The sequence below is a fragment of the Notothenia rossii genome (assembly GCF_949606895.1).
Source record: "Notothenia rossii genome assembly, chromosome: 5".
Classification (NCBI taxonomy): Eukaryota; Metazoa; Chordata; class Actinopteri; order Perciformes; family Nototheniidae; genus Notothenia; species Notothenia rossii.
This window is the reverse complement of record NC_136903.1, coordinates 75,917,752-75,932,059: the sequence shown is the minus strand read 5'-3', so window position 1 is coordinate 75,932,059 and position 14,308 is coordinate 75,917,752. Positions and strand designations below refer to the sequence as shown.

Here is a 14,308-nt window from a genome sequence, read left to right as displayed (position 1 = left end):
TCAGTATTATGTTCTTGTATAACAGGTTGTGTATTCAACTTTATCCCATGGTCACTGTAAAACACATTTGATCAACACGTTTTCTGAAACTGTGTTTAAATGAGCAAGTGAAGCATTCAGCTAGCTGTTGGTGAATTCAAGAGACATCAAGAGAAGCAATTCGACAATTGAAATAAATAAAGACCCCTGACAAGAAAATAAATATCCAAAAATATTGAAGAGATACAATTTGGAATGTTTCTTTTCACTAATCTGAATGGGAACATGTTTTGGAAACAGAAAACAAACAAAAAAATACCAGTACATGAAAATCATACACACACTTTAAAATCAATACAGTGAGGCTGTTGCAGTACAGTTTATGAATGAAAACAGGTGCGGTCAAATACATCTGGCCCCGCCCCTAAATTACCATATTTTGAGAACTTCAACATTCCAGAGCGTGCGGGGCGGAGCTATGACGCCACCTGTTTGTGAATGGGCTCAGTGAGCCGGTAGAGTGAAGTTAGTGTGGGACAGACCGACGGAGGAGAGACTTCGGGATTTAAAAACACGACTTTTTATAAAAGTTGTGCGGAATCATGGAGTTATGTCGGGTCTACTTGTTTCTCTTTTTATTCTGTCATCACGTCTTTATCAGCCTCCAGTCGAAAGAACGTAAGTAGGCTACTTTTTTACGCGTTGTCTAAAAACTAAAATGAAGCCGAGCTGTTGCGCTCATCGTGAGTCAGGAGGTTGGAATTTGATAGCCGGTTTTAAGTTTTGCTTTTGATTTAAAATGTGTTTAAAATAGCGAATATAGTACCTTTTCTTTGTTGTGTTTTAGTCAGAAAGCCAGTGTAAAACATTATATAGTGCGGGTTGCCTTTTATAATATCCCTTCACGAAGCCTAATTAAACTTTGTCTCTAATTTTCAAATTGTTTTAAATCTTCAAAAAGATCGCATTATCACTTTTTCTTTTATACAGCCTACCAGTCTTTTAACAGAATTACGCTACGTTTAAGTTTGTAATGGCCTTTGCCAATTTAGGGTTAAAGGGCACCTGTGAGTTGCCTTAACATGTCAGACTTTTCTTTTACTTGTGGTTTAGATTCATGTATTTCGCTCGTCATGGCAATTTAAGTGCCCACGCCTTTCTCAGACATTATTAATGCTGTATCCTGGATTTGGAGGACACGGCCAATGAAGTCCTGAATCAGACCGATATGCTCGATTAGACCGTCAAAGGATGGCATGTGCCCTCATAAAACTGCTGTTCCCGGAGATCAAGCCACACCATTTCTTAGTACAGTCAGATCTTAGTCATTTTCTAATCGTTTTATAGCCTATAAGTTCAGGTCTGTAAAATATTTAGATGTCATTTGAAGCGAATATTTTTAGTTTTTTTATTCATTATCATTGTGTCATTTTGTTCTTGTCACTCTGTAATATATGTTTTTCTGTTTGTGTCTGTAGAAGTATTGCTGGATATGAGAGCTTCAGGATCAGAGTTGGGGTGGTTGACGTTGCCATATGAGAACGGAGTGAGTATTTATACCTCAACTGGCATTTTTAAGACTTCAGGTTAAAGACTTCAAACTTTCTTTCTCTGAGTAAGACAACTTATGGAAACAAAATTAGCGCAAGACAAGCCGATGTGAGGAAATCAATAATATTTAGCAAAAGAGGGTTATTTCTTCTCATAGAATAATGAATCCCTCTGAGAAATGTAAGAGTTAAGCTAGTATGTTGACGTTAACCTTTTATGACAGACTTATGAATGCCATTAAAATGCCAAGGTTCAACCTACATTATCACAGGAGCTCATTCCAACAAGGTTTCTGAATCCTCTCTGACTTTAGAGATGACATCAACAGCAAGATGATCTGTACAGTTGTGGTTAGACATAAGTAAAAGAGAAAGAAAGACTGGTCCATGTGTGGAGAACCATCCCTCTATCTATAGTTCAGTGGCTTTCCATCTAAAAAAAGACACAGGACATGGCCACTTCCACTGTGTGGGCCACGTTTCTTCTTACGTTCTCAAAGATCTAAGGGTTCTCCTTTTATCAGATAGGATTTCCCCTTGTCCATCAAACTTTGCTTTGTGTTCATCCAACTTTCTCACACTTCTCACAAACGTTTATTTAAATTTGTTACAGGGACCTGCAATGTGTGGTTTCAGCTAATATTTGATTAGCTAAATGCTGTGTACACTTTCCTAAGTAGGCGATTCAAGTTGGATAGTCATTTCAAGTGATGTCTAATCATTGAAATATAACTGCAAACACACCAGTGCTGCTACTATGAGGTGTTACATCTTAATATTGAATTGCGGCTTTTAATCTTTCTGCTCGTCATTGCTCCCCTCTCTTAAAAAGTCTTAATTGCTGCCAATTTAGCTGCCACTGTGCTTATAAAGCTCATTAAACTGCCATAAATGTTAGTTGGTAGTCTACAGTAGTATATGCTGTGTGTGTGTGTGGCTCACACAACATGCAGCCTCGTGTTAGTGGAAAACCACACACGTCGAGAGCATGGCACATGTCGAGGCCAATAATCTTGATGTGTGGAAAAAAGCTCCAGCTCACTCCTGCTCACTCCTGCTCTTTATGAGCTTCTCAGTCAGCATGAAAGAAGAGGTGTCTCATAAATAAATCCCTCAACAAGAACAAAGCAAACAAACCCTGTACTTACTCCCTAAAAAAAACTCCTTTGATTATTGTAGCTGTGTGACAGTGACTTTTGCCCCTTACACTAATCCATCTCCTCTTTTTTTGTCTTTTTCTTTCCTTAAGTGGGAGATAGTTCAAACGGTGGTGAACGGCTCGCTATTCTACACCTACAGTGTGTGTAGCATTGACTCTACGGAACAGGACAACTGGTTACGCACGACATTCATCCAGCGGCGCCCGGGAGCCACTCGAGTCTCTGTGGAGCTCCGCTTTATTGTGAGAGACTGCAACACCTTTGATGGTGCTTCAGTCGCCTGCAAAGAAACCTTCAACCTTTTCATCTCAGAGGCCGACGCTGACGTCGGAACCAACTTCCGTAAAGGCCAGTTTCGCAAAGTGGCCACCATCGCTCCTGACGAGGTCACACGGGGTCGCGTGCTGAAGGTCAACATGGAGACGAGGGCCATGGGGCCTCTGTCTAGAAAGGGCTTCTACCTGGCTTTTCAGGACATGGGCGCGTGTGTGGCTCTGCTGTCTGTCAGAGTTTACTACAAGACGTGCCCAGCCAAGGTGCAGAGCTTGGCGGACTTCCCGGAGACTGTGGCGGATTCTCTCAGGGAGGTGGAGGGAGCCTGTGTGGAGAATGCCGTCAGCCAGGCCACCCCACGCATCTACTGCACAGCTGAGGGAGAATGGGTGGTTCCCGTGGGGCAGTGCCAATGTCTCGCCGGTTATGAAACCACCGGGGAATCCTGCCAAGGTAAGCACAGCCAAAAAACTGCCACGCGCTCAACTGAGAAGGGTTTACGTTGCCATGTGAGTTGTAGTAAGTGAAGAGCCTCCAACCACTCCTCTGGCAACATGTGAGGAATGAGCGCTGAGGAATGTTAATTGTGTCTGGTTTGTTTGGAAATCTTTCACAAAAGCACTCTATCTCTGGCGTATCTGTGCTGAAGTGGGTCAGGTACGGCAGGAGGGAGCTTAGGAAACGGGGAAGATGACTAAGCCTGTTTGTTGTGTTTTGATATTACAGCAACCACAGATTGCTCCATGATAAATCCACTGAGGGAAATGTCAACAGCCTCCCATCAATGCCTCATCTCTTTACACATTCTTTCCACAGTCTTTTCCTCAGGACTCAGGAATAGGGCTGTTATATGGATAGGTCGATGTCTGGAGGGGATGACACAGTACAAGAAGCTATGTCCAAATTCCACACCACAGACTAATTGTCAGAAGGCTTTGAGTTTGTTGTGCCTTTTTTAAAATAAATAAATCAAGGAAGTATAGTTTTGGTATGTAGAATAGAAAACTTTCCAAACATTTAGATATTAGACTGGTAGTTTTTAAAACAAAGAAAGCCCCAGAGAAGGATCTGTGAATACATATCAGAGCAATAAAATAATGTGTACAGTAAAAGACATAGCTGCGGCTTTTATACAGTAAGTGCTCCTACTGTTCGTGTGGAATTTGTCTCTGGCTTCTCGGGCGTGGTGTGTTGAGCGTCTGGAGGAAGCGTGGGAGGAGAGAGAGGACGGAGAGGAGGAGGGGGAGGAGGGAGAAAGGGCTCAGTCGGCTGCGGGGACTTTTGAAAGGAATTCTTTCGCCCTCGCGTCACCTCCAGCACTGATTGACTGAAGGAAGAAGCCGTGTGAATGTGTCAGAATAACTACCTGAGTGCTATGTCTTCTGCTCGCAAGTATTTGTTTTGGGCCAGTTGCTAAGGCGACAGGGGCCACAATTACAGGGAAGAGGCCGACACGCCTGCCAGAGGTTAGACTGAGTAAGGCTGCGGTTTATGACTCCTGAGAAAGTCACCTTGACTGGCAGAGCTGGCTTTTTCCAGACATTTCTTTTAACACAACTGATCCCTCGAACCAGCTTAAAGAATTAAGCAATTAGTTGATTGACAAAAGAGTAATTGAAAACTCTTTTGATAATTGTTACTTCGTTTACTTCTTATTTTCTTCCAAAATTTCAAAGATAATTGTAGCTTTTCAGTTGAGATGATTTACTGCTTGAATTATATTTGGACTGGTTGGACAAAACAACATATTTGAAAACTATTTTGTGACAGGATATAGACCAAACATCTATTAGTTGCAAGTCTAAAAGTTTATGTAAGTTATTGTAAGCGCTACATACCTTTTTGATAGATAAGTGGTTCATAGAGTGAATCTTGTACTGGGGTTGTAAAAATGAAGAAAGAATAAAGAGGAAGGCGGGGAGGAAGTCATGGCAGAGGAATGCTTAAGTCTTTGAGGTTTCTGACCACAGTGGACTCTGAGCCCAGCACCTGAATCGGAAGTTGGCTGGGAAAGATAGGAAATATTATGACGGGGAAAATCTGTGATTCCAAAGTCTGGAGGATGACCTGAGTATTAGAATGTTTTTATACACAAATTAAAAAAACAATTATAATGCTGTAGTTTGTTCCAACTCCCTATTTTCAAGTACACCAGAGAAAGTGATATCCTCGAGGCTAATGGCCTGCATTCCCCTAAAGAGAACAACTGTTGTGGGAACAGGAAGTAAAGGGAGAAGAGGAGGAATGCTGACACAAATGAGAAGGTTGTCCTGTGCCCAGTCGGAGGGTGGGGAGTCAGTCAACAGTTGGTGCATTCGGGTGGTTAGTTTCGTGGCTGCTTAGTTAGGTGTGGAGTGTAATTTAGTCAAGAGGATTAGTGGAGCAACAGGACAGCTGTTAGCCAATGACATGCCCCGCTTTGCCTCCCTTTGCTCTTTCATCCGGTTGTTAACACACGCAACGAGCTCCCTAATCCGTGTTCCTACTCATTAGAACAATGGGCCTACACAAAGAGCAGAAAACAGATCCAATTAACAGATGCACCGGTGCAGAACACAAGTCCTTTTCACATGTGTGCAGTAGTCAGAAAGGAGCGTGAGAAGATTTCATCAAGAAGGGGACAATTAAAGTCAGCTGACGAAACGTTTTGAATTGAATGGAGAGCTGCAACCAACAATTATTTTTCATTGACAACTCAAATCAGGATTTTGAATTTTTGACTACTTAAAAAAAACAAAGGAAAAATGATTGAATAATCAAATCCGTTTTTATTTAAATAATTAAATAGTTGACAACTAATCTGTTAATCACCGCAGCTTTAATCAAATAAAAACTGTATTTCAACGCTTTTTGATGACTCACAAAAAGACGCTCAGACTTTAATTCAATGTAATTATGAGAATCCATCGTTGCCTAAGTTAGCGTTTACAATGTTTGCAGACATTGCACGAATGCCGCCATTTGCGAGTTGTTTAATGAGAAAAGCAACATATTTATGGCCCCGCTCCGTCCAATCTCAGAGACAATGGATGAATAGGGCTGGAGTTTCTTTGGTACGTGACAGACGTCCTGCTGCTGCAGCTCAGGATGAAATGGACTGGCCCCCTTTTCTTATTTGAAAAGACCTCTGCTGCACCCCCACTGCCGCCAAGTGACTCCCCAGGGAGAACTTCTGTTGGTGCTTCAGACCTTTGCCCCCATCCCCCATCCATCTATTCATCTTTATCCCTCCTACTCAAAATCAACCTGCTCCTTCTCCTCCACTGCGGCATTACTTGGAGTGCAAAGGTCCTTCTGCCTGAATGGTGAAGTAAGGCGACCGCGTCTTAAATCCAGGGTTCACTCGACCTCTTCTCACGGCCACCAGCACAGGGGCCAGATGAAAGGCTCCACCCGGGGGGAGGCGGCAGAATGAAAGCAGAGAGAGGATATCTTTTCTAAGATCCTCTTTTAAAGTTATTAAAGTTTATATTGTGCTGGAGCCCTTTATCACCTCAGAAAGTATGTTTGTGTATTTCCATAAACAAACTGAAAATCATACTCGTTCCTGTCAGTTTTTCCTATTTCCTGCTTCTAACTCTTCAACATTGGGTGCTGTAATTTGCCACTGGTGTCAGGGGTTAGAGGAAGGAAGGAAGGAAGAAGGAAAGGAAACATCAGCCTCAGGCTGGATTGCAGCTCTGGCGCTGTACTTTCTGTCCACTCTGCACGTTCATTAACCTCTCATGCCCTGGAAGGCTGTTTATCAGTGAGCTCAAATGTCACATCATCATCATCATCTCTTTCAAAAGTGTCCAAGATTCCATTTCCTTTGGCAAAAACATAAATATCATCTGCCAGAGAACATGATCTGAGGGTTCACAGGGGAACGGCAGATCAGATCACCTGATGGATTTAATGCTCCTCTGTCGTCCGGTTCACACTGTCGGTGTGACCTGAGATTAGGCCTTCAGGCCAAATAGGCGAGTGGAGGCAGATCGTCCGGGAAATCCCTTTTCATTCCTCCAGATACAAAGGCTCAGTGATTATAGGTTACTCACAATATGCTTCCTGTAGGGTGGAGCGGGCTGGTATTACAGAGACGGCTTCATTGTTTGCATTTACATCATTCATTCTTCCTGTGTTTGTCTGTTTTTATAGTTAGTCCTAAAGACAACCTTAAACTAACACACACCTTTTTTTTTAATCTCACACAGAATGCAAACCAGGTTACTTCAAGCCATCTGTATCAGGCGACTTGTGTCAAGTGTGTCCCGATAACACAACGCCGTCCGCAGCTGGGGCCACCGACTGTCAATGTGAGGAGGGTTTCTTCCGCTCCCCTTCAGACCCCCCTACGTCCCCCTGCTCTGGTAACAACCACACTCAATTTCATTTGACTCATAAAGTAAACTAATAGCTCATTACTGAAGATCAGGCTAACTGTTCTGTGTCATGTACTTCCTCCCTTAGCTCCACCCAGTGCCCCTCGAGACCTGACCTCCACCACCCTCTCAGCAGAGGGCAGGCTGCATCTGTCCTGGAGCCTGCCGCTGGTGACCGGGGGCCGCATGGACCTCACCTACAGTGTGGAGTGTAAACACTGTGAGGGGGCCGTGTGTGTCCCATGTGGCGAGAAGATCCGCTTCGAGACGGGTCCGACAGACCTGCAGGACACTGAGGTTGTGATTAGTGACCTGGACTCTCATCTGAACTACACCTTCACCGTGGAGACTCACAGCGGCGTGTCCCAGTTCGGTATGGAGAGGCCCATCGCCAGCATCACCACCGCTCTGGACTACAACGGTGAGCTCAAACACAAGAAAAGCTCTTCTTTTTGCTCTTTTGTGTTATGCTCTAATTGGCTTTACTTTAAGTATGTGTGAAAATAATAATGAAAATCAAAAAGAAAACTATTGAAAGTAGAAATGATAACAACTTTCTATGATACCCTTGTGTATAATGCTTTCGAATAAATAGTTGTGAGCACCAGTCTATATACACTATGATTCTTAACATTAATCATAACGATAAAACAATGTGTAAAAAAGTGGTAAAACTAATCAAATGTTTTAAACTGTTGAAAGAGGTCTATTGTCCTCACAACCCCAAACAGTCATTTTTAAATATTTAGAATTGTATTTCTCAGTACAAACCATCATCCAAGAAGAAGGGCTTACTACACAACGAGGAATGTGACACAGAATCCCAAAGGCTCTCATTTCCAAATGTGCTTTCCAAAGTCTATGATTAGTCACTAACCATTATTTTGCTTTCTGTCCCTCACCGACCGTTAGATCCCCCCAAGGTGACGTTGATCCATCTGGATGATCGCAGCCCTACCAGTCTGTCTCTGTCCTGGACTCTGTCTCGCAGGGCTCCAGCCCACATCAATCACCGCTACGAGCTCATGTACCGCAGAAAAGTAAGACACACTGCTCCTTTGTCCCTCCTTCACTCGTTCAAAGTTGTGGCTGTAAATGGTTTCTAAAATGACTCCTCCTGTTTTCCTTATTGCGCAGGATGATGAGGGCGAGCGTGATGTGACCACCTACACAGTCCTGATTTTGGAGAAAAGTTCCGTTTTGATCAGTGACCTCACCCCAGACACTACGTACATGTTCAGGGTCCAGGCACTGAGGCCTGGACCTCAGTCCTCAGAAGGAAACCCCGGCAGCTACAGTGTGGAGCACGAGTTCCCTACTTTACCTCTAGGTAACGGGAACCTTTAAATCATTTCTCAAAATGTGTTCTGTATAATCTTTTATTTCTCGTTCTTGAGTTGTTAAATGTGTCTCTTTCTGTGTTTTGCACAGCCGAGTCTCTGACCCAGAACAGCTCCACCATGGTGATGGGAGCAGTCGCTGGCGTCGCGGTTATTCTGCTCGTTGTGGTGGCCGTCCTGCTGCTGCGTAAACGGTTGGTAACAACATGCTTCTGATCCCCGTCCAACGCCTGTGTCATTCAGATAAATGTTATCTTCAGAGCTGCAGACTGTGTGATTATGTGCCACAAGCTCGAGTAAATTAAAGATATTCGGGTATGACAGCTCAAGGAGGATTTATCGGTAATAGCCGGTGTAGCTATTGAATACAGCCTTGGTCTTTTCAGCTGAGACTGACCTGCAATTAGTTCAAAGCTGTTTTCTGTTTAGTAATCCCTCATGTTTTCCTTTCAGGAGAATGAACTCTCGTGGCAGGGGAGGACATGAAGATCCTTACTTCTCAAACGGTTAGAAAACCATTCTGTACATTCAAAAATAATATCACCAGTTTATTCGGTTATCATTAAGACTAAAAATCTGGTCTTCATTTCTATCCTAGATCAACTGAAGCCTCTGAAGACATACGTTGATCCACACATGTATGAGGACCCTAACATTGCCATCGCGAAGTTTGTCACAGAAATTGACCCCAGTGCCATTAGCAAACAGAAAGTCATCGGTGTTGGTGAGTGTATTTCTTTTTAAAACACGATTTGATTTAATGAAAAAGTTAAAGCATAGTTCCTAAAGTTTTCTCCTGCTGTGTGTCTGCCAATCAGGAGAGTTCGGGGAAGTGTTTTGGGGCGTAATGAAGACTCCTGGGCGAGGGGAGGTGCCCGTCGCGATCAAGACCCTGAAGCCGGGGTACTCTGAGAAACAAAGGCAGGACTTTTTGAGCGAGGCCAGCATCATGGGTCAGTTCTCGCACCCCAATATCATCCGCCTGGAGGGAGTCGTCACCAAATGTGAGTCCAGAAAGAAATCAAATAAATCACTCTAATTTCATTTGCATCAGCTGCTTGCTGTGGTTTTCTTTCTCTAAACCTATATTTTCTGTTTCTAATTTCAGTCAAACACTTAATGATAGTGACCGAATACATGGAGAACGGAGCCCTCGACACATATCTGAAGGTACGTGCAATATGTCAAGACCTGAGCTCCAGACATAAACATAATTTTTAAAGTCTTTATTATTTGTTAAGGGTGCAAACTAAAACCCACTCGTCTAATGATCTCGTCTTGCCTTAAATCTATGTTTTCTGTTTATTTCTTTATTTTCGATAACATTAAATTGATGGTATTGTTTTTTTTCTTCAAGTCTAAGCAAGACAGCATATAATATGTTTCCCAAGATGTTGAACTATTCCTTAAATACAGTTAACAATTCCATAAAAGAAAGGAAGTTGTGTTTGACTTACATTTATGTCAAGATGAAAATGTTTAAACAATTAAGTGTAAGAAAAGGTTATTTCATATTGTTTTCCTTTTAGGACAGAGATGGGGAGATTCATTCATATCAGCTGGTGGGTATGCTGCGGGGAATAGCTGCTGGCATGAAATACCTCGCCGACATGAACTACGTCCACCGTGACCTGGCAGCCAGAAACTGTCTGGTTAACAGCCTCCTGGAGTGCAAAGTCTCTGATTTTGGGCTGTCACGTGTGCTGGAGGATGATGCTGAGGGCACTTACACAACCAGGGTAAGTCTACATTTTACAGCCTGAAAGCATAGAGAGAACCACCCTTGTTTTATTTCTTTCTCAAGCGTCCAATCCAAAGTGCTTTTCTTTCAGCGCCTTGTGTTTGCACTCTCTGCACCAATTAAATATGATTTCTTACTGTTTCTCTTCTATCAGGGAGGTAAAATCCCCATTCGCTGGACGGCCCCTGAGGCCATCGCTTACAGGAAATTCACTTCAGCTAGCGACGTGTGGAGCTTCGGCATTGTTATGTGGGAAGTCATGGCATTTGGAGAACGGCCCTACTGGGACATGAGCAACCATGAGGTATGTTTCCAACTGTTATGGTTGAGATGAGGGATTGTTTTAGGCTGTGTAGGTTCAACTTTATTATGTATAACCACTGAGAGTCTCAGCTGGGTATCTGGTGATAAAAAGCTGCCTGACATCCAGAGCAGTTTCTCACCATCCTTTTCAAATTAACTGTTTAAGTCAACATACGAACAAAGCACCTTTTCAGACTGTCTGTCACCGCTCTCATAAATATACTTTAGATCTAAGCACTGGTTTTTCTCTTCCTCAGGTCATGAAGGCTATCAACGAGGCGTTCAGGCTTCCTGCTCCGATGGACTGCCCCTCCGCTATCTACCAGCTCATGCTCCAGTGTTGGCAGAACGACCGCTCCAAACGGCCTCGCTTCACTGACGCTGTCACCATGTTGGACAAACTGCTCCGGTGCCCAGAGTCTCTGAAGACCATCGCTGACTTTGATCCACGGTATGAACATTATTTTATGATTTGGTACAAAAAGTAAAACTGTAAAAGACACTAATCCTCTCAGAGGTATAATTAATCCTACAGACCAGTTTTAGGGCGAGGGGAAAGTTTGTTTCTTTGCATTTCCGAAAATAAAGTCTAATTGTTGAGAATAAATGTTGAGGTTTAACATTTTTCATTCACGAACCTTTGAAAATCAAAGCTGTTTGCATTAGGGCATATGCTTTAATCTCTGATTGCCGTAATGCTTAGCTAAAACAAATGTTGTTCTTTTAGCATGAGCCTGGCCCTAATACTCTTCCATAGATTCTGAGGAGAATTACTAAACTTAGACATACGGCATTTATAAACCCTAATTTAGTGTTAATAGTTGAGACAGATATTAATCAATGAATGTATTATTTCTAAGATCTGTCTCCATTCTTTCCTTTAATTAGAGCAGTATTTGTCTTTGACATTAGAAAATTACACTTGCAAACCTGTTTCCTATTGTTCAGCTTCATGATGTGCAATCAGTGTACATGTATCAGTTAATGATGATTAACTCAAATATATCTGTTGTTTTTCACAGCGTGTCCATCCGCCTGCCCAGCACCAGCGGCTGTGACGGCACCACCTTCAGGTCGGTGGCCGAGTGGCTGGAGTCCATCAAGATGAACCAGTACAACGAAAGCTTCGCTCGTGCGGGGATCACGACCATGGAGCAGGTGCTCGCATTGAGGCATGAGTAAGTGCACACATGGCACAGGTGCAGCTCTGGTTCATCTGGCACCAGGCCACATTCTTTAGTAACACAGAGAAAGTATTGAGCACTCAGCCCGAACATTTGTTATCCAATTTGTGCAGAAATACTCCACTCCGCCTCTGCCCATGTCATTCCTCTCATTCTCTACCAACACAGCTTCAACAGCAGTGGCCTTTTTTTAAATCCGACATACCCTAACAGCTCTGTCACATTAACAAGTTATTTCACCGGCTTGTATTACTTAAAGCTCACTGTTTGAAAACATATTTACATACATTCTTTTAAAACACTTATTAACAGCCTTTAGCTGCAATACATGGATATATTTATTTCCGATCAAAACATAATTGATATTGTTTTTCAACGAGATGACACACTCCACCATGTTAAATGCTGCCCTACAAGAACCACTGCAGTCTCGCAGAGTCCATATTGTTTTCAGCACACTTTTAAAACTATATATTTTCTCTCGTCCTTTCAGAGACATCAGGAACATTGGAGTGCGGTTGCCCGGTCACATGAAGAGGATAGCGTACAGTATCCTGGGTCTGAAAGACGAGACCAGCTCGCTCAGCGTGTTTACAGTGTGATCTAAAGCATTCCTCCAAATCAAAGTGCACTGACCGACCACGCCATTTCACTCACGGACAGGGAGGACTGAAGGGGGGGTGAAACTGAGCTACACTGCAGGGTTTTTTTTAGTCTGGCGCGACTGAAGAGGAGCCTCTACGCCACTCAGAAAGGACTTAGCTCCAAAACACTTATGTACTTTATAATAACAGAAGACAATTAATTTATCTTTATGTAAAAAAAATGTTTTATATGTTGAAAATGAACACATGATGAAATTTTGTAATTATAAATGCGAAATGTGAGAAAATGTGAGATTGCTTGGTCTGTTTTTACTGAATGACTGAAATATTTAATGTTGTTTATTATTATGGGCATTCTCTTCCAAGCACTCACTTTATCCTGCCAGAGTTTCTGGATCTTTATATTTGTTTGTTTTTCTACATTTCCATTCATGATCAATGAGACTTACTTTAAAAAAGTCAACTCAGGGCAAATTATCACACATTCTGTAGTTAGTCTGTATCATACGATGCATTTTCCTCAGTCTTTTGTTTGTTTACATTGTGTCTTAAACGAACTGTTCATTTTTATTTAATATTTATTTTATTTTGTATTTATGTCATTTGTTACATGAGAAATAACTCTGATCTGGCGCATATTTGCCAGGTGTTGTGTTTTTGTGATTTTCAATAAAATCCGTGTTTCCTTGTGACTGGATCACTATCTGTACTCTGTAGTCAACGTGTTTTTGTTTGTTATGGGCTTAGACTGAAATATCTCAGCAACAGTTTGATGGATTACTATGAACTTTGAAACAGACATTAATGGTCCCCAGAGGATGAACCCTGCTGACTTTGGTGATCCCCTGACTTCTCCTGTAGTGCCAACAGCAAGTTGACATTTTTGTTTAGAAGTCAAATGTGTCATGGATTACATGGATTACCGTGAAATTTGGTCCAGACATTCACACCCTTTGTGAACTCAGGTGATCCCCGACTTTTCATCTAGCCCCACCATGAGGTCTAAAATGTATTTTATGCATTGCTTAGGTTATGATCAATACGTAAAACATTCCCATCAGCCATAGCTGCACTTTGTGTATAAAAAAATATAGCAAATATAATCTCGGAAAACTAGAATAGTAACTGTGAGACCATTGCAAAAATAAATAATAAAAATATACATTTTACACATGTCAAACTCAAATGTTCATTCAAGAAACTATTTATCAAATATCTCTAGCTAACCTTTCATATTTTTGCTAGATTTAAGATCCTAAAACCTCAAAAGTGACTTGATTACTTGATTAACATTTTCTGCTTACAACCTCTTCACAAAAGAAACTCTGCAATGCTGTCACAAATGGCTCTTAAAACATTAAGAATAAAGTAAATCAAGACTTACTTTAAAAATGTGAGAATAAAGTTTAAATAAAAGTATAGAAGAAATTAAAAACCTTTGAGAATTAATCAAACTACTATTGATTTATATAAACTGTACATTTTACTTTGTTTTCAACTTGAATCTTTATCGTGGAAATGCACAATTAAAAAGACCTTCCTCCTCTCCCTTTCTTCTGCTTTATGTATTCTATACTTAAAATGTAAGTGTTCAAAACATGATAAACTCTCCTGATATAGGTTGTTAACCTCTGGTGGCACTTTTCTTCTGCCACCATCCCCTGGTCAGAAAGTATATGTTCTCTTTGCCCTGACTGGTGAAAATCAGAACAGATCTGACCTCAACTTTGAACTATATTTACAGTTTTGTTTTGTTAACAAGAATTGCTCGAGAAGTGCTTGTTTTGGTGGAACATGTCATCCAGACGG

General features: G+C 41.8%; 1 protein-coding gene across 1 annotated transcript; it reads left to right on the top strand.

The window, feature by feature from the left end:
• Window positions 1-454: 454 nt before the first annotated feature.
• epha2a (eph receptor A2 a) lies at window positions 455-13,208 on the top strand. Its single transcript, XM_079681274.1, has 17 exons — window positions 455-657; window positions 1,458-1,525; window positions 2,779-3,415; window positions 7,159-7,314; window positions 7,415-7,747; window positions 8,239-8,366; window positions 8,464-8,656; window positions 8,758-8,860; window positions 9,120-9,172; window positions 9,265-9,390; window positions 9,485-9,670; window positions 9,775-9,836; window positions 10,196-10,405; window positions 10,562-10,711; window positions 10,968-11,161; window positions 11,733-11,888; window positions 12,388-13,208. The coding sequence occupies exons 1-17, from the start codon at window positions 582-584 to the stop codon at window positions 12,494-12,496; spliced, it is 2,940 nt and encodes a 979-aa protein (XP_079537400.1). The 5' UTR covers window positions 455-581; the 3' UTR covers window positions 12,497-13,208.
• Window positions 13,209-14,308: the final 1,100 nt, after the last annotated feature.

Excerpts from the sequence above, each read along its gene's own strand:
- epha2a (XM_079681274.1), top strand. The coding sequence starts at position 582 with ATGGAGTTATGTCGGGTCTACTTGTTTCTCTTTTTATTCTGTCATCAC. Across the intron at positions 1,526-2,778 it reads CGTTGCCATATGAGAACGGA|TGGGAGATAGTTCAAACGGT; the intron begins GTGAGTATTTAT and ends TCTTTCCTTAAG. Across the intron at positions 10,712-10,967 it reads GGGACATGAGCAACCATGAG|GTCATGAAGGCTATCAACGA; the intron begins GTATGTTTCCAA and ends TCTCTTCCTCAG.